Source organism: Oncorhynchus masou, chromosome 24, assembly GCF_036934945.1.
Source record: "Oncorhynchus masou masou isolate Uvic2021 chromosome 24, UVic_Omas_1.1, whole genome shotgun sequence".
Taxonomy (NCBI): Eukaryota; Metazoa; Chordata; class Actinopteri; order Salmoniformes; family Salmonidae; genus Oncorhynchus; species Oncorhynchus masou.
Window position 1 is genome coordinate 71,134,912 of NC_088235.1, and position 13,172 is coordinate 71,148,083.

The 13,172-nt window shown below is 45.1% G+C and overlaps 2 protein-coding genes across 2 annotated transcripts in view; one reads left to right on the plus strand and one right to left on the minus strand.

The window, feature by feature from the left end:
* The window catches only part of LOC135512553 (prolyl 3-hydroxylase 2-like), a 101,797-nt gene extending 95,146 nt beyond the window's left edge, over nt 1–6,651 (plus strand). The window contains exons 7-15 of the mRNA XM_064934700.1: nt 1,583–1,623; nt 2,322–2,413; nt 2,738–2,865; nt 3,313–3,402; nt 3,803–3,959; nt 4,136–4,253; nt 4,473–4,548; nt 4,785–4,925; nt 5,153–6,651. Of these exons, the coding sequence (XP_064790772.1) occupies nt 1,583–1,623; nt 2,322–2,413; nt 2,738–2,865; nt 3,313–3,402; nt 3,803–3,959; nt 4,136–4,253; nt 4,473–4,548; nt 4,785–4,925; nt 5,153–5,254 (945 nt within the window). The 3' untranslated portion in view covers nt 5,255–6,651. The remainder of the gene's footprint in view (nt 1–1,582; nt 1,624–2,321; nt 2,414–2,737; nt 2,866–3,312; nt 3,403–3,802; nt 3,960–4,135; nt 4,254–4,472; nt 4,549–4,784; nt 4,926–5,152) is intronic.
* On the minus strand, nt 6,647–12,890 carry ccdc181 (coiled-coil domain containing 181). The gene is made up of 6 exons (XM_064934701.1): nt 12,730–12,890; nt 11,961–12,065; nt 9,298–10,311; nt 8,989–9,135; nt 8,494–8,651; nt 6,647–8,197 (listed from the first exon to the last, which is right to left on the minus strand). Exons 2-6 carry the CDS (start codon nt 12,063–12,065, stop codon nt 8,026–8,028), a joined length of 1,596 nt encoding a protein of 531 aa, XP_064790773.1. The 5' UTR covers nt 12,730–12,890; the 3' UTR covers nt 6,647–8,025.
* Between the last annotated feature and the right edge of the window lie 282 nt (nt 12,891–13,172).

The window sequence follows — 13,172 nt, forward strand, 5'->3', positions numbered from 1 at the left end:
TGGTTAAGTGTGCCTTGAATTCTAAATAAATCAATGACAGTATCACCAGCAAAGCACCCCCACACCATCACACCCCCTCCATAGTTCATGGTGGGAACCACACATGCAGAGATCATCCGTTCACCTACTCTGCATCTCACAAAGACATGGCGGTTGGAACCAAAAATCTCAAATTGGATAAATCAGACCAAAGGTCAGATTTCCACCAGTCTAATGTCCATTGTTCGTGTTTCTTGGCCCAAACCAAGCTTCTTATTATTATTGGTGTCCTTTAGTAGTGGTTTCCTTGCAGCAATTCGACCATGAAGGCATGATTCACGCAGTCTCTTCTGAAGAGTTGATGTTGAGATGTGTCTGTTACTTGAACTCTGTGAAGAATTTATTTGGGCTGCCATTTCTGAGGCTGGTAACTCTAATGAACTTATCCTCTGCAGCAGAGGTAACTCTTGGTCTTCCTTTCCTGTGCCGGTCCTCATGAGAGCCAGTTTCATCATAGCGCTTGATGGTGTTTGCGACTGCACTTAAAGAAACTTTCAAAGTTCTTGACATTTTCCGGGTTGACTGATCTTAATGATGGACTGTCATTTCTCTTTGCTTATTTGAGCTGTTCTTGCCATAATATGGACTTGGTCTTTTACCAGATAGGGCTATATTCTGTAAACCACCCCTACCTTGTCACAACAACTGATTGGCTCAAACTCATTAAGAAGGAAAGAAATTCCACAAATGAACTTTTAACAATGCACACCTGTTAATTTGAAATGCATTCCAGGTGACTACCTCATGAGGCTGGTTGAGAGAATGCCAACAGTGTACAAAGCTGTCATCAAGGCAAAGGGTGGCTAGTTTGAAGAATCTCAAATATAAAATACATTTGCATTTGTTTAACACTTTTTTGGTTACTACATGATTCCATATGTGTTATTTCATAGTTTAAGTCTTCACTATTATTCTACAATGTAGAAAATAGTCAAAATAAAGAAAAAACCCTTGAATGAGTAGGTGTGTCCAAACTTTTGACTGGTACTGTATATATTGGTGAAATTGGTCCGTGGGCCGACAAAAGGGGGCAGCCCATCCCTGATTCAGACAAGTGAGACATGGATTGTGTATGTGTCCCATTCAGAGTGTGAATTGGCAAGTCAAAATATTTAAGTGCCTTTGAGCGGGATGTGTCTGGAACTTCAACACTGCAGGGTTTTTCACGCTCAAAAGTGTCCCATGTGTATCAGGAATGGTCCACCACCCAAAGGACATCCAGCCAACTTGACACAATTGTGGGAAGCATTGTTGTCAACATGGGCCAGTATCCCTGTGGAACTCTCAACAACTTGTAGAGTCCATGCCCCGACTAATTGAGGCTGTTCTGAGTGCAAAAGGGGGTGCAACTCAATATTAGGAAGGTGTTCCTAATGTTTTGTAAACTCAGCGTAGGTTTACTTACTGTGCCTGTAATATGTGGTTGTCTTACCTAGATACCTTAAGATGAGAGCAATAACTGTAAGTTGCTCAGAACAAGAGCATCCGCTAAATGACTAAAATGTAAAATTCTGATCTGTCAGTGTTTTACCTTGTCTTGTAGCATTACTGGACCAGCACAGGTGGAAGAGAGGATTCGAACAGGTGAGCAAACCCAGAAATATCCTCTTGGGAAAGTTTAACGTGTTCAATAGTAGTCCCATGGAATGTCCTGTATATTAATGAATATCAGATGTGGAGTTCACAAGGACAACACTGTGTCAGATAGATAGTTTAGACTCAAGTGATTCTTTTCACTTATAGACAATAATAAATGAATGAAAACTGTATTATATCCTGTGTCGTATTTGACTGTCGTACCTCTGCTTTGTGTGGTATACACCACTGACATCTATTGGATACTTTCAGTATGGCATGCATCTTGTGTAATCTGTTGTGGCAAATAGTTGCACACTCTATATATACTCCCAATAAATAATACTATTTGGGTGTATTTCAATTACTTTCAAAGACATTTCAGAGTAAGTGTTTTATATATATATATATAACCTTTTTTAATACAAGTCAGTTGAATATCGGAATATATTTGGAGATACTTTCAAACACGTCAAATAGAAGTAGGCAATTCGGCCACATTATTTGAAAAATACTCAAAGAAAATAAGTATTTCAAATACAAAGACTCAAATACACATGTATTTGTCTGCTAGCTACCTCCGTAGATGTAACATAAGAAGACACTGAAGGCCTACCGCAGCCCGAATGATTGTCCTCAGCCTTGTTATAAGCATGTACTGTCTGCCTGTTGATGTGGCTCCGTGCTCTGTTCTTGCATTCCCCCAGGATCCCCTCTGGTACCGATGGATGGATGGAGTATGTACCCATCTCAGAGAAGAAGAACTTCACTCTGGCCCCACCACAGGAGCTCAGAGAAGGTAGGACATCATCTGTTCCCGACACCAATGCTTTTCCAACCTCTCCTCGGGGACCACTGGACGCTTCACAATTTCGTGGTAGAACATGAACTAGCACACTTGATCGGTTGACAAATGTGTGCTAGCTCTAGAATGGTTGAAATACATGGAACGGCTTGACTCTGAGGAGAGGTTTATAGGACTCTGCAAATAAAGCAGAATTTAGATTGAACTAACCCATGATGTAAACAACTTGACAGATGAATGTGTTCCAGCATAGATGAGTTCACACTTTGCCCTCATCCTCTGTACTGGTGTGTGTGTTTGTCTGCGTGTGGACTGTAGGAGGGCCCTTGGTGTATGACAGTGTGCAGCTGGTCCAGAACTCAAAGGCCCTGAACGGAACTCAGAGGGTTCTTCTGGATGATGTCATATCTGTGGACGAGTGTGCCGAGCTCACAAACCTGGCCCATGTAAGACGGCTGAATCTTATGTTGTTGCGAAAGCAGCAGCTACTCTTCCTGGGGTTCCACACAAAACATGAAACATGACAAAATACAGAACATTAATAGACAAGAACAGCTCAAGGACAGAACTACATCCAAATAGTCACTATCATGAATTGTACTGTGTGTAAACGTGCATTTTAATTGATCACTATTTAGTGTGTCGTTACAGGTTTACTGTGAACACTATGGGCCGGTTCCCCAGACACATATCAGGCCTAATTCTTGGACTGAAAAGTGCTTTCGATGGAATATTCTCCGTCAAGTATGTTTCCTAGTCCAGGACGAGGCTTAATCCGTGTCCAGAAAACTGGCCCTTAGTGCACTTTGTGAACATGGCCATTGTTTGGTACTTGATAAATGCATTTCTAGAATATGAGAGCCAGGGGTTCAGTGCTCTTGCTTGGTCTACAGACTGTCACTATGGCAGGAGACGGATACCGAGGGAAGATGTCTCCTCACACTCCCAACGAGAGGTTTGAGGGAGCCACTGTGCTGAAAACACTGCAGGTAAGCAACGCTCCTATACATAGACACAATGGAGAAGATTAAAATAACCTCTGTTTGAAACCGCTTGATTCGTATTGCCCTTTTCATATAACAATCTCTCAGTAACGCTCTTGTCTCAAAGTTATCAAAAGTCACTCTTTCAGTACCTTAGTAGTCAACTACAGAATATGTTTGGTTCCTTAAAAGCAGGGATGCAAATTAAGATACCCTAATAGCCTAAGGCTTGTATTTTTCTGACTGGGCTAGTAGAATTTTTTTCAAAACAAACTTTGGAAAAGGTGCAGTGTGTCACCCAGGCTAGTAGAAGTTGCAGTCTACTAGCCAGGCTGGCCAGTGCCGTTCTATCCTTGGCAACATGTTGAGTGAATATTTACCCATGTTTCTACTGTGTTACCTGCAGTACGGGTACGAGGGCCGTGTCCCATTGAGGAGCGCTCGTCTGTTCTATGATGCCAGTGAGAGGGCCAGACGCATCATCGAGTCCTACTTCCTGCTCAACTCGACGCTCCACTTCTCCTACACACACCTGGTGTGCCGGACCGCAATCACAGGTGAGCCAAGTCATTATGTGACTTTGAGAGTTTGAGCATGTAGGTTTAGTCAAATTTGGTTTAGTTTGCCTCTTTGTTGCTTTAGTCAAGTTCGTCTCGGTTTGGTGCTGTTTTGGGGTTAATAAAGTTGGTCTCTGTTTTGGGTTTAATATAAGTTTTATGTCTGTTTGGTATAGGGCAACAGGACCATAGAAATGACCTAAGCCATCCCATCCACGCTGACAACTGTCTGTTAGACCCAGAGGCCAACGAGTGCTGGAAAGAACCACCAGCCTACACCTACAGAGACTACAGGTTACCACCTAGCTCTGGGCCTTCATTTTTCCACGATGAATATACATTTCAATGTAGTTATGAAGCAGCTTATGGTACAAGCTCTGGTCCATGGCTAAGCTGCCTCCTAACAACATTGAAACATATTTGCGCTGTCAATGTCACCATATTATTACCGTTACCTAGTGTTAAATAGTCATGGCTCGAACACATTTTCAATGGTTTTCATCGTGTCCTAAGTGCTCTGCTGTACCTGAATGGAGACTTTGAGGGAGGAGAGTTCATCTTCACAGAAATGGACGCCAAAACAGTCACAGTGAGTCCTCTCCTGAGAAGGGAAATCTTTTTTTTTTTGAAGAGTGAAGTGATCAAAATGTCTCATGTCATTGCTATTGCCCGTCTTTTCACATGTTTTAATTAGTCTTAATGTCTTACCCTTTCTTCGTTTGGAGCCTCGTCTAAATAAAGTTGGAATTTCCCACGTCCAATGTGAACCCATTCCACCACGACAGTCAGATAGTGACCCTGGTCTCCCCCCTCCTCCTCCCCTAGGCACAGGTGAAGCCAAAGTGTGGTCGTATGGTGGGGTTCTCGTCTGGCGGGGAGAACCCTCATGGAGTGAGGGCCGTCACCAGGGGGCAGAGGTGTGCCGTGGCCCTGTGGTTCACCCTGGACCCCCTCTTCAGAGAACTGGTAAACACACTACAGCCGTGGCCCTATCATAATGTATTCTTTGATTATGTCTTTCAGAGACACATGTCTAGAGTATAGTACATCATGTTATGTACAAGATTATAATGGCTATTGATTTAGGGATATATTTATTGCTCGTTAGTTAGGAAGATAATTATTTCGGGAAGATGTTTGTCACGAGACAAAACTCCTCCTCTTTTCTCCCTCCCCCTCTCTTTCTCCTCTAGGAGCGCCTGCAGGCAGATGAGGTGATGCAGGCGTTGGACAACCAGAGCAGCCAATCACAGTGGGACACAAGCCTCAACATCAACCCCAAAGACGAGCTGTAGTAGTCCGCCGGCCCCCAGCCCAGCACCCCCCAAATCTTTATATCTATCTATTTATTTAATGAAGTTTGGATCAGAACAATTTTATTTTTGTACTGTTTGAAGTGCAAGGTTATATAGTTGTTTGTGTTGCCGTCGTGGCTTTTAGTCTGTTGTGATTTTTTTCTCCTTCTGTACATACCAGTACTTGAGTTCGCGTTTGGGTCTTTGTTTTTCTTTCCATTGACTCGCTCTCTCACTCTCTCTCTTTCTCTCTCTCTCTCTCTGTTGGGGTGAAACCCAGTCATTGTGCCTCACACTTTATAAGGTCCAGTTGACTTTGTGATGACTTTATAAGGTCCAGTTGACTTTGTGATGACTTAAAATGCTCAGTTCCCTTTGTGATGACTTTGCGTAGTGTGCGGTTGTGCGCGCGCACAAGGTTGTTACAACACAGACCTGTCATACGTATGAACAGTTCTTACTGCACTGTGATCAAGCGAAAGAGAAGAACAGCAGTCGACATTGTCATTCTCTTGTTATAGAAAAGACAATGGGCTGTTTATAACGTTTCAAACATGAACTCATAAAACAAATCGGTCCTTCGGTCGGTGTAAACACAGTCGATATGTTTCATCTACTTATTCACTGAAACATTGGCTGGAGTATATGCATTCACCGAGAGAAAGAGGTCAGGCATTTCTTAACAAACAGGGAGCTGTAAAATCCCTTTTGGTGACTGACAACAATGACTGAACTGATCTTTCATTATTTTCCCGTGCACTTTCTTCTCGTTTGTGGTGTGGTGAAGAGACACTGTCTTCGTGACTCACATCCCTCCCGAGCTCTGGTCCATGGCGTTAGCAAGCCTTACTAACACCTTGGACCAGAGCTAATCCCTCCCGTCAATTGCAATCAAACGGCGAGCAAGATAACTGTTTACAAGTTAGCTGACACACGGGCATGGAGTGTGTTTTTGTTGTTGTGTGTTTTACGTGTCTGTTTTTAAAGATAGACAGCTGCTATTGCAATTGTCGACATTTGATATTAGAAGCTTTTTAATAAAAGATGTCATTTATTCCTGTTTAAAGGAATTCCTATTTTAAGGTGGCTTATAGGTGTCCTGTCCTTTCGACACTTCCTCATTTCCTGGGTCAAAATAGACAGACAGGCACACACACTGTTAAAATTCTATGGAAAGAATGTGCCTTGTGTACTATGATATTTCAATGATTACAACTGCTAACTATACGTAATTTATGCATTTTAAGTTAGATTAGGGGTTTTATCTTTTGATAGGGAGGATGGCCACTCACTATTATTTAAATATAAATTGCTGTAGCACAAACAAATTGTTGTATCCATCTCTTTTGTTGTTAATGTGTACTTATAAATTAAAAAGACAATATTTCAATCAATAACTTAAACCGTGTCCTTTATTATTTGGGAACGTGTAAATTGTTTACAATTTGTGAACACATTGTCTATAGGTTCAGTTGTAAACCAACAGCATTTCATAAAGTGGTTTTACAAAAATTTATTTGAAAATCTAACCATGAATATGACGATAAGTAAATCGATCTTAAATATCAAGATAAACATAGAGGTGTATTATTCATAGTACTGACTGTTCCAACTCAGACTTGTCTAATTACAAATGATGTATGCCGTATCAAACCATCATTATTTTTAAATCTCTTAGCATCTATAGTCAGTGCATTGTCTCAATTCAGATAGCCGCGGGAAGTAGGGGTGCTCCAGTACCCACTGAAAAATCGGGAAAAAATGCACACACCAAAAGAAATCTTCGCAGCACCTCAAAACATCTTTAGAATGAAGCCGTAGAATGGCGCCCTCTGACGGAAGACAATGTGGTCGGCGTAGATGCCACTACTACAAAGGACCTAATTTAAGATAGATTTAAGAATAAACTTAAAAACACCCGGTGACAAACGGTTTATAAAGGCATTGTGGTAACAGTGGCAATATGGGCTACCCACACCGAGACGACCTACTAGCACTGCAGGCATTGGTGAGCTCAATGTCTTCTAGTAGGCTAGGTTAAAGTGCATCAGCAACAAAGAGGAGGCTGTTGACAATGTAGAGAACAAGTGCCAGTAGACCTATGATCACATTCTGTATATATATTTGTCGTCGCACAGCTATTGAGCCAGTCACCTTGGTTATAATCATTAATTTGATCAAATAATCTCTTTATATACTGTACACAGCGAGCACGGGATTGATCCCGACGCCTGATCAATTCTGAACCTTTAGGAGTTGTGCATGTTTTACGAGGTAACGTCGAAGGGAACAGAACTTCGGAGGTCCTAAACGGATCATCTGTGACAAATGAAAAGATAGAAAACAAAGCCCTTCTCTCAACAGTAGTCAACAGTGCTGATCCCATCTAAATAATCCCATCTTTAATTTGATACTGGAACAGAGCCTAGATTTCCTTGGTGATTCCCCTCTCCCTTAGGCCTCGCCCACACTGAGATTTCGTTTTTTCTCCGGATGGAGACGATGCTTTTTCAATGGGAGCCGTCCAATGCAGGATGAATGACAACGGAGCTGATTGTCCCCCCCCCCCCCCAAAAAAAAAGTTTCCTTATGAAAATGTGTAGATTAGTTGTTCCTTTTATAGAGCAAAAATTGACAACTATGTAGGCCCTAAGTCGTATACAATTTCATCCGTGTTCATGTGTCTGTGTATCCCGTACCCTTAGTTTTGCACAGATCTCGACTATTTCCTCTCGAGGCGTGATGTTGCGAATGGTGGTTTCAGAAGCCGCTCAGAAGCGGTACGCCAGGTGCTCAGTGAAGCGGAAAGGCTTGGTCTCGTTGACGGTGCACAGGAGGTCCTGCATGCGCCGGGCGCGCCGCTCCTCAAACACCAGCCTGCGGGAGCGCTCTCTGGACGCCTGCTGCTCCGCCCGCTTCTCTGCCCGCTTCTTCTTCAGCCATCTGATGAGAGAGAGAGAGAACCGGACACATTATTTAAAAGATATTGAGTGTCCAGGACCAGGGCGATCCAACCCGGTTCCTGAAGAGCTACCCTGCTATAGGTTTTTAACGCCAACCCCAGTTGTAACTAACATGATCCAGTTTATCAACCAGCTAATTATTAGAATCAGGAGCGCTAGATTAGGGTTGGAGCGAAAACCTACAGGATGGCAGCTCTCCAGGAACAGGTTTGGAAAGCAATGGTCCAGACTATCTCCAAGGCCCTTCAACAGTAGACAGACTGAGTAGGGACTCACAGTTTGAAGGCTCGTTCACACTCTTCTCGGTTGTGCATGTAGAATCCACTCTCCTCCTCCAGCCTCTTCATCTCCTCCAGCTGTCTGTCTCTCTGCTGTTGTTCGTGTTTCCTCTGCAGCCATGACTTAAAGGCCTCACCTGGGTCACTGTGCTCCCTCTGAGGGAGGCGGGACACGGGGAAAAATCTAGTCAAAACGTTTTCACTCACTATCCTACTTTCTTGGATTTGCTTTTCACAAACTTTCTGGTGCAGTATATTCTATGATTGCACAAAAGATTATAGCAGTTTAGCATACAGATACCCAATAACAACTTTTTCATTTCTTTATAATACGTATCAGAAAATAACTTTCTTCCCTTTATTTATTAAATTATTTCAGTAAATAGCATGTACATTTAGCTGAAAGCACTGATTTCTACAAAGTACTACTACAGTACAATTACAGTACTACTACAGCCTGTGCTAGTGTCGCCCTCTAGTGGCCTGTGCGTACCCTGCCATTCCTTCTCTCCATCTCCTGGGCTCTGTCGATCCTCTTCTCCTCCTGCAACTGCTCCCTCTTCCTCACCAGCCATGCCCGGAACGCCAGCTCATTCTCCTGACGCTTCTGCTCATCCTCCTCCCTCTTCCTCTGCTCCTCCTGAGAGAACGGGCAGGGGTAGAAATAGAGAGAGAGAGAGGAGTCGGGGAGATAAAGAGAGAGGGGAAGCAAGGAGGGGGAGAGGTAGAAAGAGTTACACAGGAAAACAGAAAAGGGGATTTATCTTTCATGATAAGCATTGGGACGTCCTGTGCTCCCCACCTCTCTGGCGAGCCTCTCTCTCCTCTCCTGTATTTTGTTCAGTAGCTCCTTCTGTTGGGGCGAGAGAGTGAAGGTGGCCTGCTGGGTAGGGGCACTGTTGGCCGACTGTACCCTGCGCTTGGTGCCCCTCCCCCCGCTGCCCCTCTGGCTGTGACTGGCCGAGTTGGGCCGGTTCCTGGGCTGGGCCGGAGGTCTGGGGGCGCGGTGTTGCTCGATCCCTATGGACATAGTGCTAGAGATGGGACGCAGCGGGGAGGATGTGGGGGTCTTGTTCGGGCTTAGGTCACTTGGACGGGAGGACGAGCGTGAGTTGTCGCTGGGGAAGCTCGCTAAAGGTGGCAGCATCAGGCCGCGGCTCTCCACCTCCTTCAGGCTGACAAGGTCAAACTTGCCATCTTTCTCCACCAGGACTTTGCCCTCTTTCCCCGGTCCACTCTGGCCAGCCTCCCCACCACCCCCATAATTGAGCCCCTGCCCTCCTCCTTCCCCTTCCCGAGGGGTGAGCTTCAGCTCAGAGAGCTTCCCTGACACCTCACTCTCTACCTCCATTTCCTTGCTGCTCACCTGCTCTACCACCCCCATCTTTTGGGGGGTGCTGCTGTCTTTCTCGTACTCCAGTGGCGCCACCACCAAATCCACCAGCGTTTCTTTGAAGTGAAGGCGTCGGCGCCGAGTCATGTCCGGCGCTTCCTGGTCCTGCAGCTGCCGATTGGCTAACTGGATCTTCTCCAGGATGTACTTCTTCTCCTCTTCCGGTTGGTCTTCCAGCACCGGAGGGGGCGGCGCTAGGGGGGACCCGCCCTTATATGGACTGTCTCGGTCGGAGTCAAACTCCAAAGGTTCCATGGGCGAGGGCCACCTCTCCTCCTCCTCCGCCTTCTCTGACTCGCTCGCCCACTTCTCCTCCTTCAGGCTTTTCTTGTCCTCCTTCCTCCCTCGCTTCTTCTCTTCCTCCTTCCCCTCCTCCTTCAGCTCCTTGTCTATTTCGGCCTCGATGTCCTCGTAGTCAGGTTCCTGTTGAGGAGGAGTGACGGAGTTCTATTCACCTGAGTCTCTCAGCAGACAGTGTGTCAGCAAACGATATGTTAATTAGGTACTTTGATACTTTGTGAGAGACATGACGACTGTGTGTATGTGTGTGTGGGTATCAATGTACCCAGTCCAGAGCCCTATAGCTGTGACCCAATGAAAGTGTCTGGATGTGTGTCAGTGGGTTGGATTTCACACACATACACTGAGATGCAGGCGCATGGTAACACAACACCACAAACTGTGGGCGCATTTGAGCAGATCACTTTTGTCAGGTTGGTGACCATCGTTGGTCACCGCCTTCCAAAGTGTGTTGTATTATGGGGATAAAAAAAATTGTCCGATTTGCGCTTGCATGACGACTGTATGAGCTTTATAACAGATCAAAAGTCATGAAATTTTGACTGCAAATGTATTTCTGCAGTTGTTCTTCACCAACTTCATCCTGCAGCCATTACCTGCATTGTGGGAGGCTCTAATGCCAACCAATCATTAGGGTGTTTTTGTTTGACTCCTGTGATCATGACCAAAGACCAGACTAAAACAGGAACCAACTTTGCCGCCATTCATGTATAGTTGAAAGTGATATTTGTGGCTCTCTTTCACCTATTGATAGTACAATGTTAACAACTATATTTACAGTTTGTGAGTGTGTGATATGGGGGTTGGAGACGTGTATATTTTCGACATTACAAAGAGAAACCTCCACAAACACTGGCAACACTGCCATGTTGCACTGAGCCTTGCTGTTGGAACACCGCATCAGTGTCCGACCTTCGGCTGTCCCAGATGCACTTTCCCCCACTTCACTCCTTAACTTTTGTTTACAGTTGGTTGCTTTCGCCTTCCTACTCAAAAGATCCCAGTGACATTGTCACAGGAAGTGGGCAAGCCAGGCGACCCAGCGGCTCATTGACCTACTTGGCCGTCGCTCCTGAGGTGCATTCAGTTCACTTGAACGTTTGCTACGTTGCCGAACGGTTTGTACTGAACGACACGTTTCCCCAAAACGTTGTTATACGTTCTTGAATAGACTTTGAGGTGCATTTGCTCCCATTTAGTGGGTGTGGCAAGGTGTGGCTTGAAGCAATGAGTGACATTAAAAGGCAGTGGCTATGCTGACAGCGTTGCCCAACCCACAACCCAACCCCTCCCCTTTTTTCAACTGGACGTTCAGTACAGCACCGTTTCCGGTCAGTGGAACGTTCCAGAACATAAAAACGTACTTAACACAGCCCTGGGTCCTCACTGATCAGCTAATCTCCGCTGACCTACCTGGCCGTCGCTCCTCCCCTTCCCGCTTATCAGCCAATCCCTCTGACCTACCTGGCCGTCGGTCCTCCCCTTCCCGCTTAATAGCCAATCCTTCTGACCTGCCTGGCCGTCGCTCCTCCCCTTCCCGCTTATCAGCCAATCCCTCTGACCTACCTGGCCGTCGCTCCTCCCCTTCCCGCTTATCAGCCAATCCCTCTGACCTACCTGGCCGTCGCTCCTCCCCTTCCCGCTTATCAGCCAATCCCTCTGACCTACCTGGCCGTCGCTCCTCCCCTTACCGCTTATCAGCCAATCCCTCTGACCTACCTGGCCGCTTGGTCCACCCGTCCTCGCTGATCAGCCAATCCACACGGACCTACCTGGCCATCGTTCGTCCCCTCCTCACTGATCAGCCAATCCAGGTCCTTCTCAAAGTCGTCCTCATACTCCTCCTGGGTCCTAGTGCTCGTTGGCACCAGACTCATCTTCTCCAAAGGAATAGCGTGAATAACAATAGAAGATCAACCGGGGCATTGTATATGCAGGGCCATTTGTGATGATAGCCCCATAATTATACTTCCAAGGGTCCATTGTATTTAAATTCACACCAGTTCAGTTCGAGTTTGTGCATTGACAATCCCTCATAAAACTAAAATAGAATAGCATTCCCGAATGTTTGAGCACACATCACAAGCATACAACGTCTGAACACTCACAGATCATATGTCACACAATACTATAGTGGACCTATATTCACGACTCTCGTGGCCCTCCCATGGCCAAATACGCATAGCGCAGGATAAACACTTCAACCTGGGACAGGTGCAGTTGTTTGCATTATTTTTTATTATGGGATCGTATTGAAAAATAGGCTAACTTGTCTTAACTGTTGTTGGAGTTACTGGCAGATTTATTGCAGCTTGTAGAATATTACTGATACAACAGGACCGCGTGATGTAACAGACACAGACATAGCCTGGTCTCTAGGCTCCAATACAAGAGGAAACATAGAAGCCTAACACGATGATGTAACATTAGAATAGGCTACTATTTCCACAAGCAATAGCCTACACACTTTATTATGAGGCGCAAATCTGAAATAATTAGAAGCACAACCGTACCGTTACCCAAACATCGAAATGAACTCACCACTACCAGATGCTTGTGCGTCTCGTTTTTACTCAGAATAAAAATAAAATAATGTGTATTATATCCTCTTATATTGGAACTCGTTATTCGTTTATTGGCCTACATTTTGGTGATACAAGCCGGCCGGAGCACCTGTCCAGATAATCTCCTGTGCGTGTCCCTCTCCCCTGCTCCACTAAAGACTTTAATAGTCCTGTTGTCATAGAGACCTACAACACGCACATGCGTAAAACAGAAAACAAGTCTCTCACACTCGCGCAAACACACACTTCTTCACCTCAATGCACACAGACACATCTATACATCTATCAAACTGTCAGTCATGAGTACTGGGAAGGATTTTATAGACTAGCGTAGGCTACACTCTAAATATGTGCTCCAAAATGGTATTATGAACATGTTTTTATGAGGAATTAAGTGCACGTATTGTCTTTGTGTTGTTG

Coding starts and splice junctions, on each gene's coding strand:
- ccdc181 (XM_064934701.1), bottom strand. CDS start 12,065: ATGAGTCTGGTGCCAACGAGCACTAGGACCCAGGAGGAGTATGAGGAC. Junction 10,312..11,960: donor AGGGGACGAACGATGGCCAG/GTAGGTCCGTGT, acceptor CCTCCTCAACAG/GAACCTGACTACGAGGACAT. Junction 9,136..9,297: donor GAGAGAGGCTCGCCAGAGAG/GTGGGGAGCACA, acceptor CCGTTCTCTCAG/GAGGAGCAGAGGAAGAGGGA.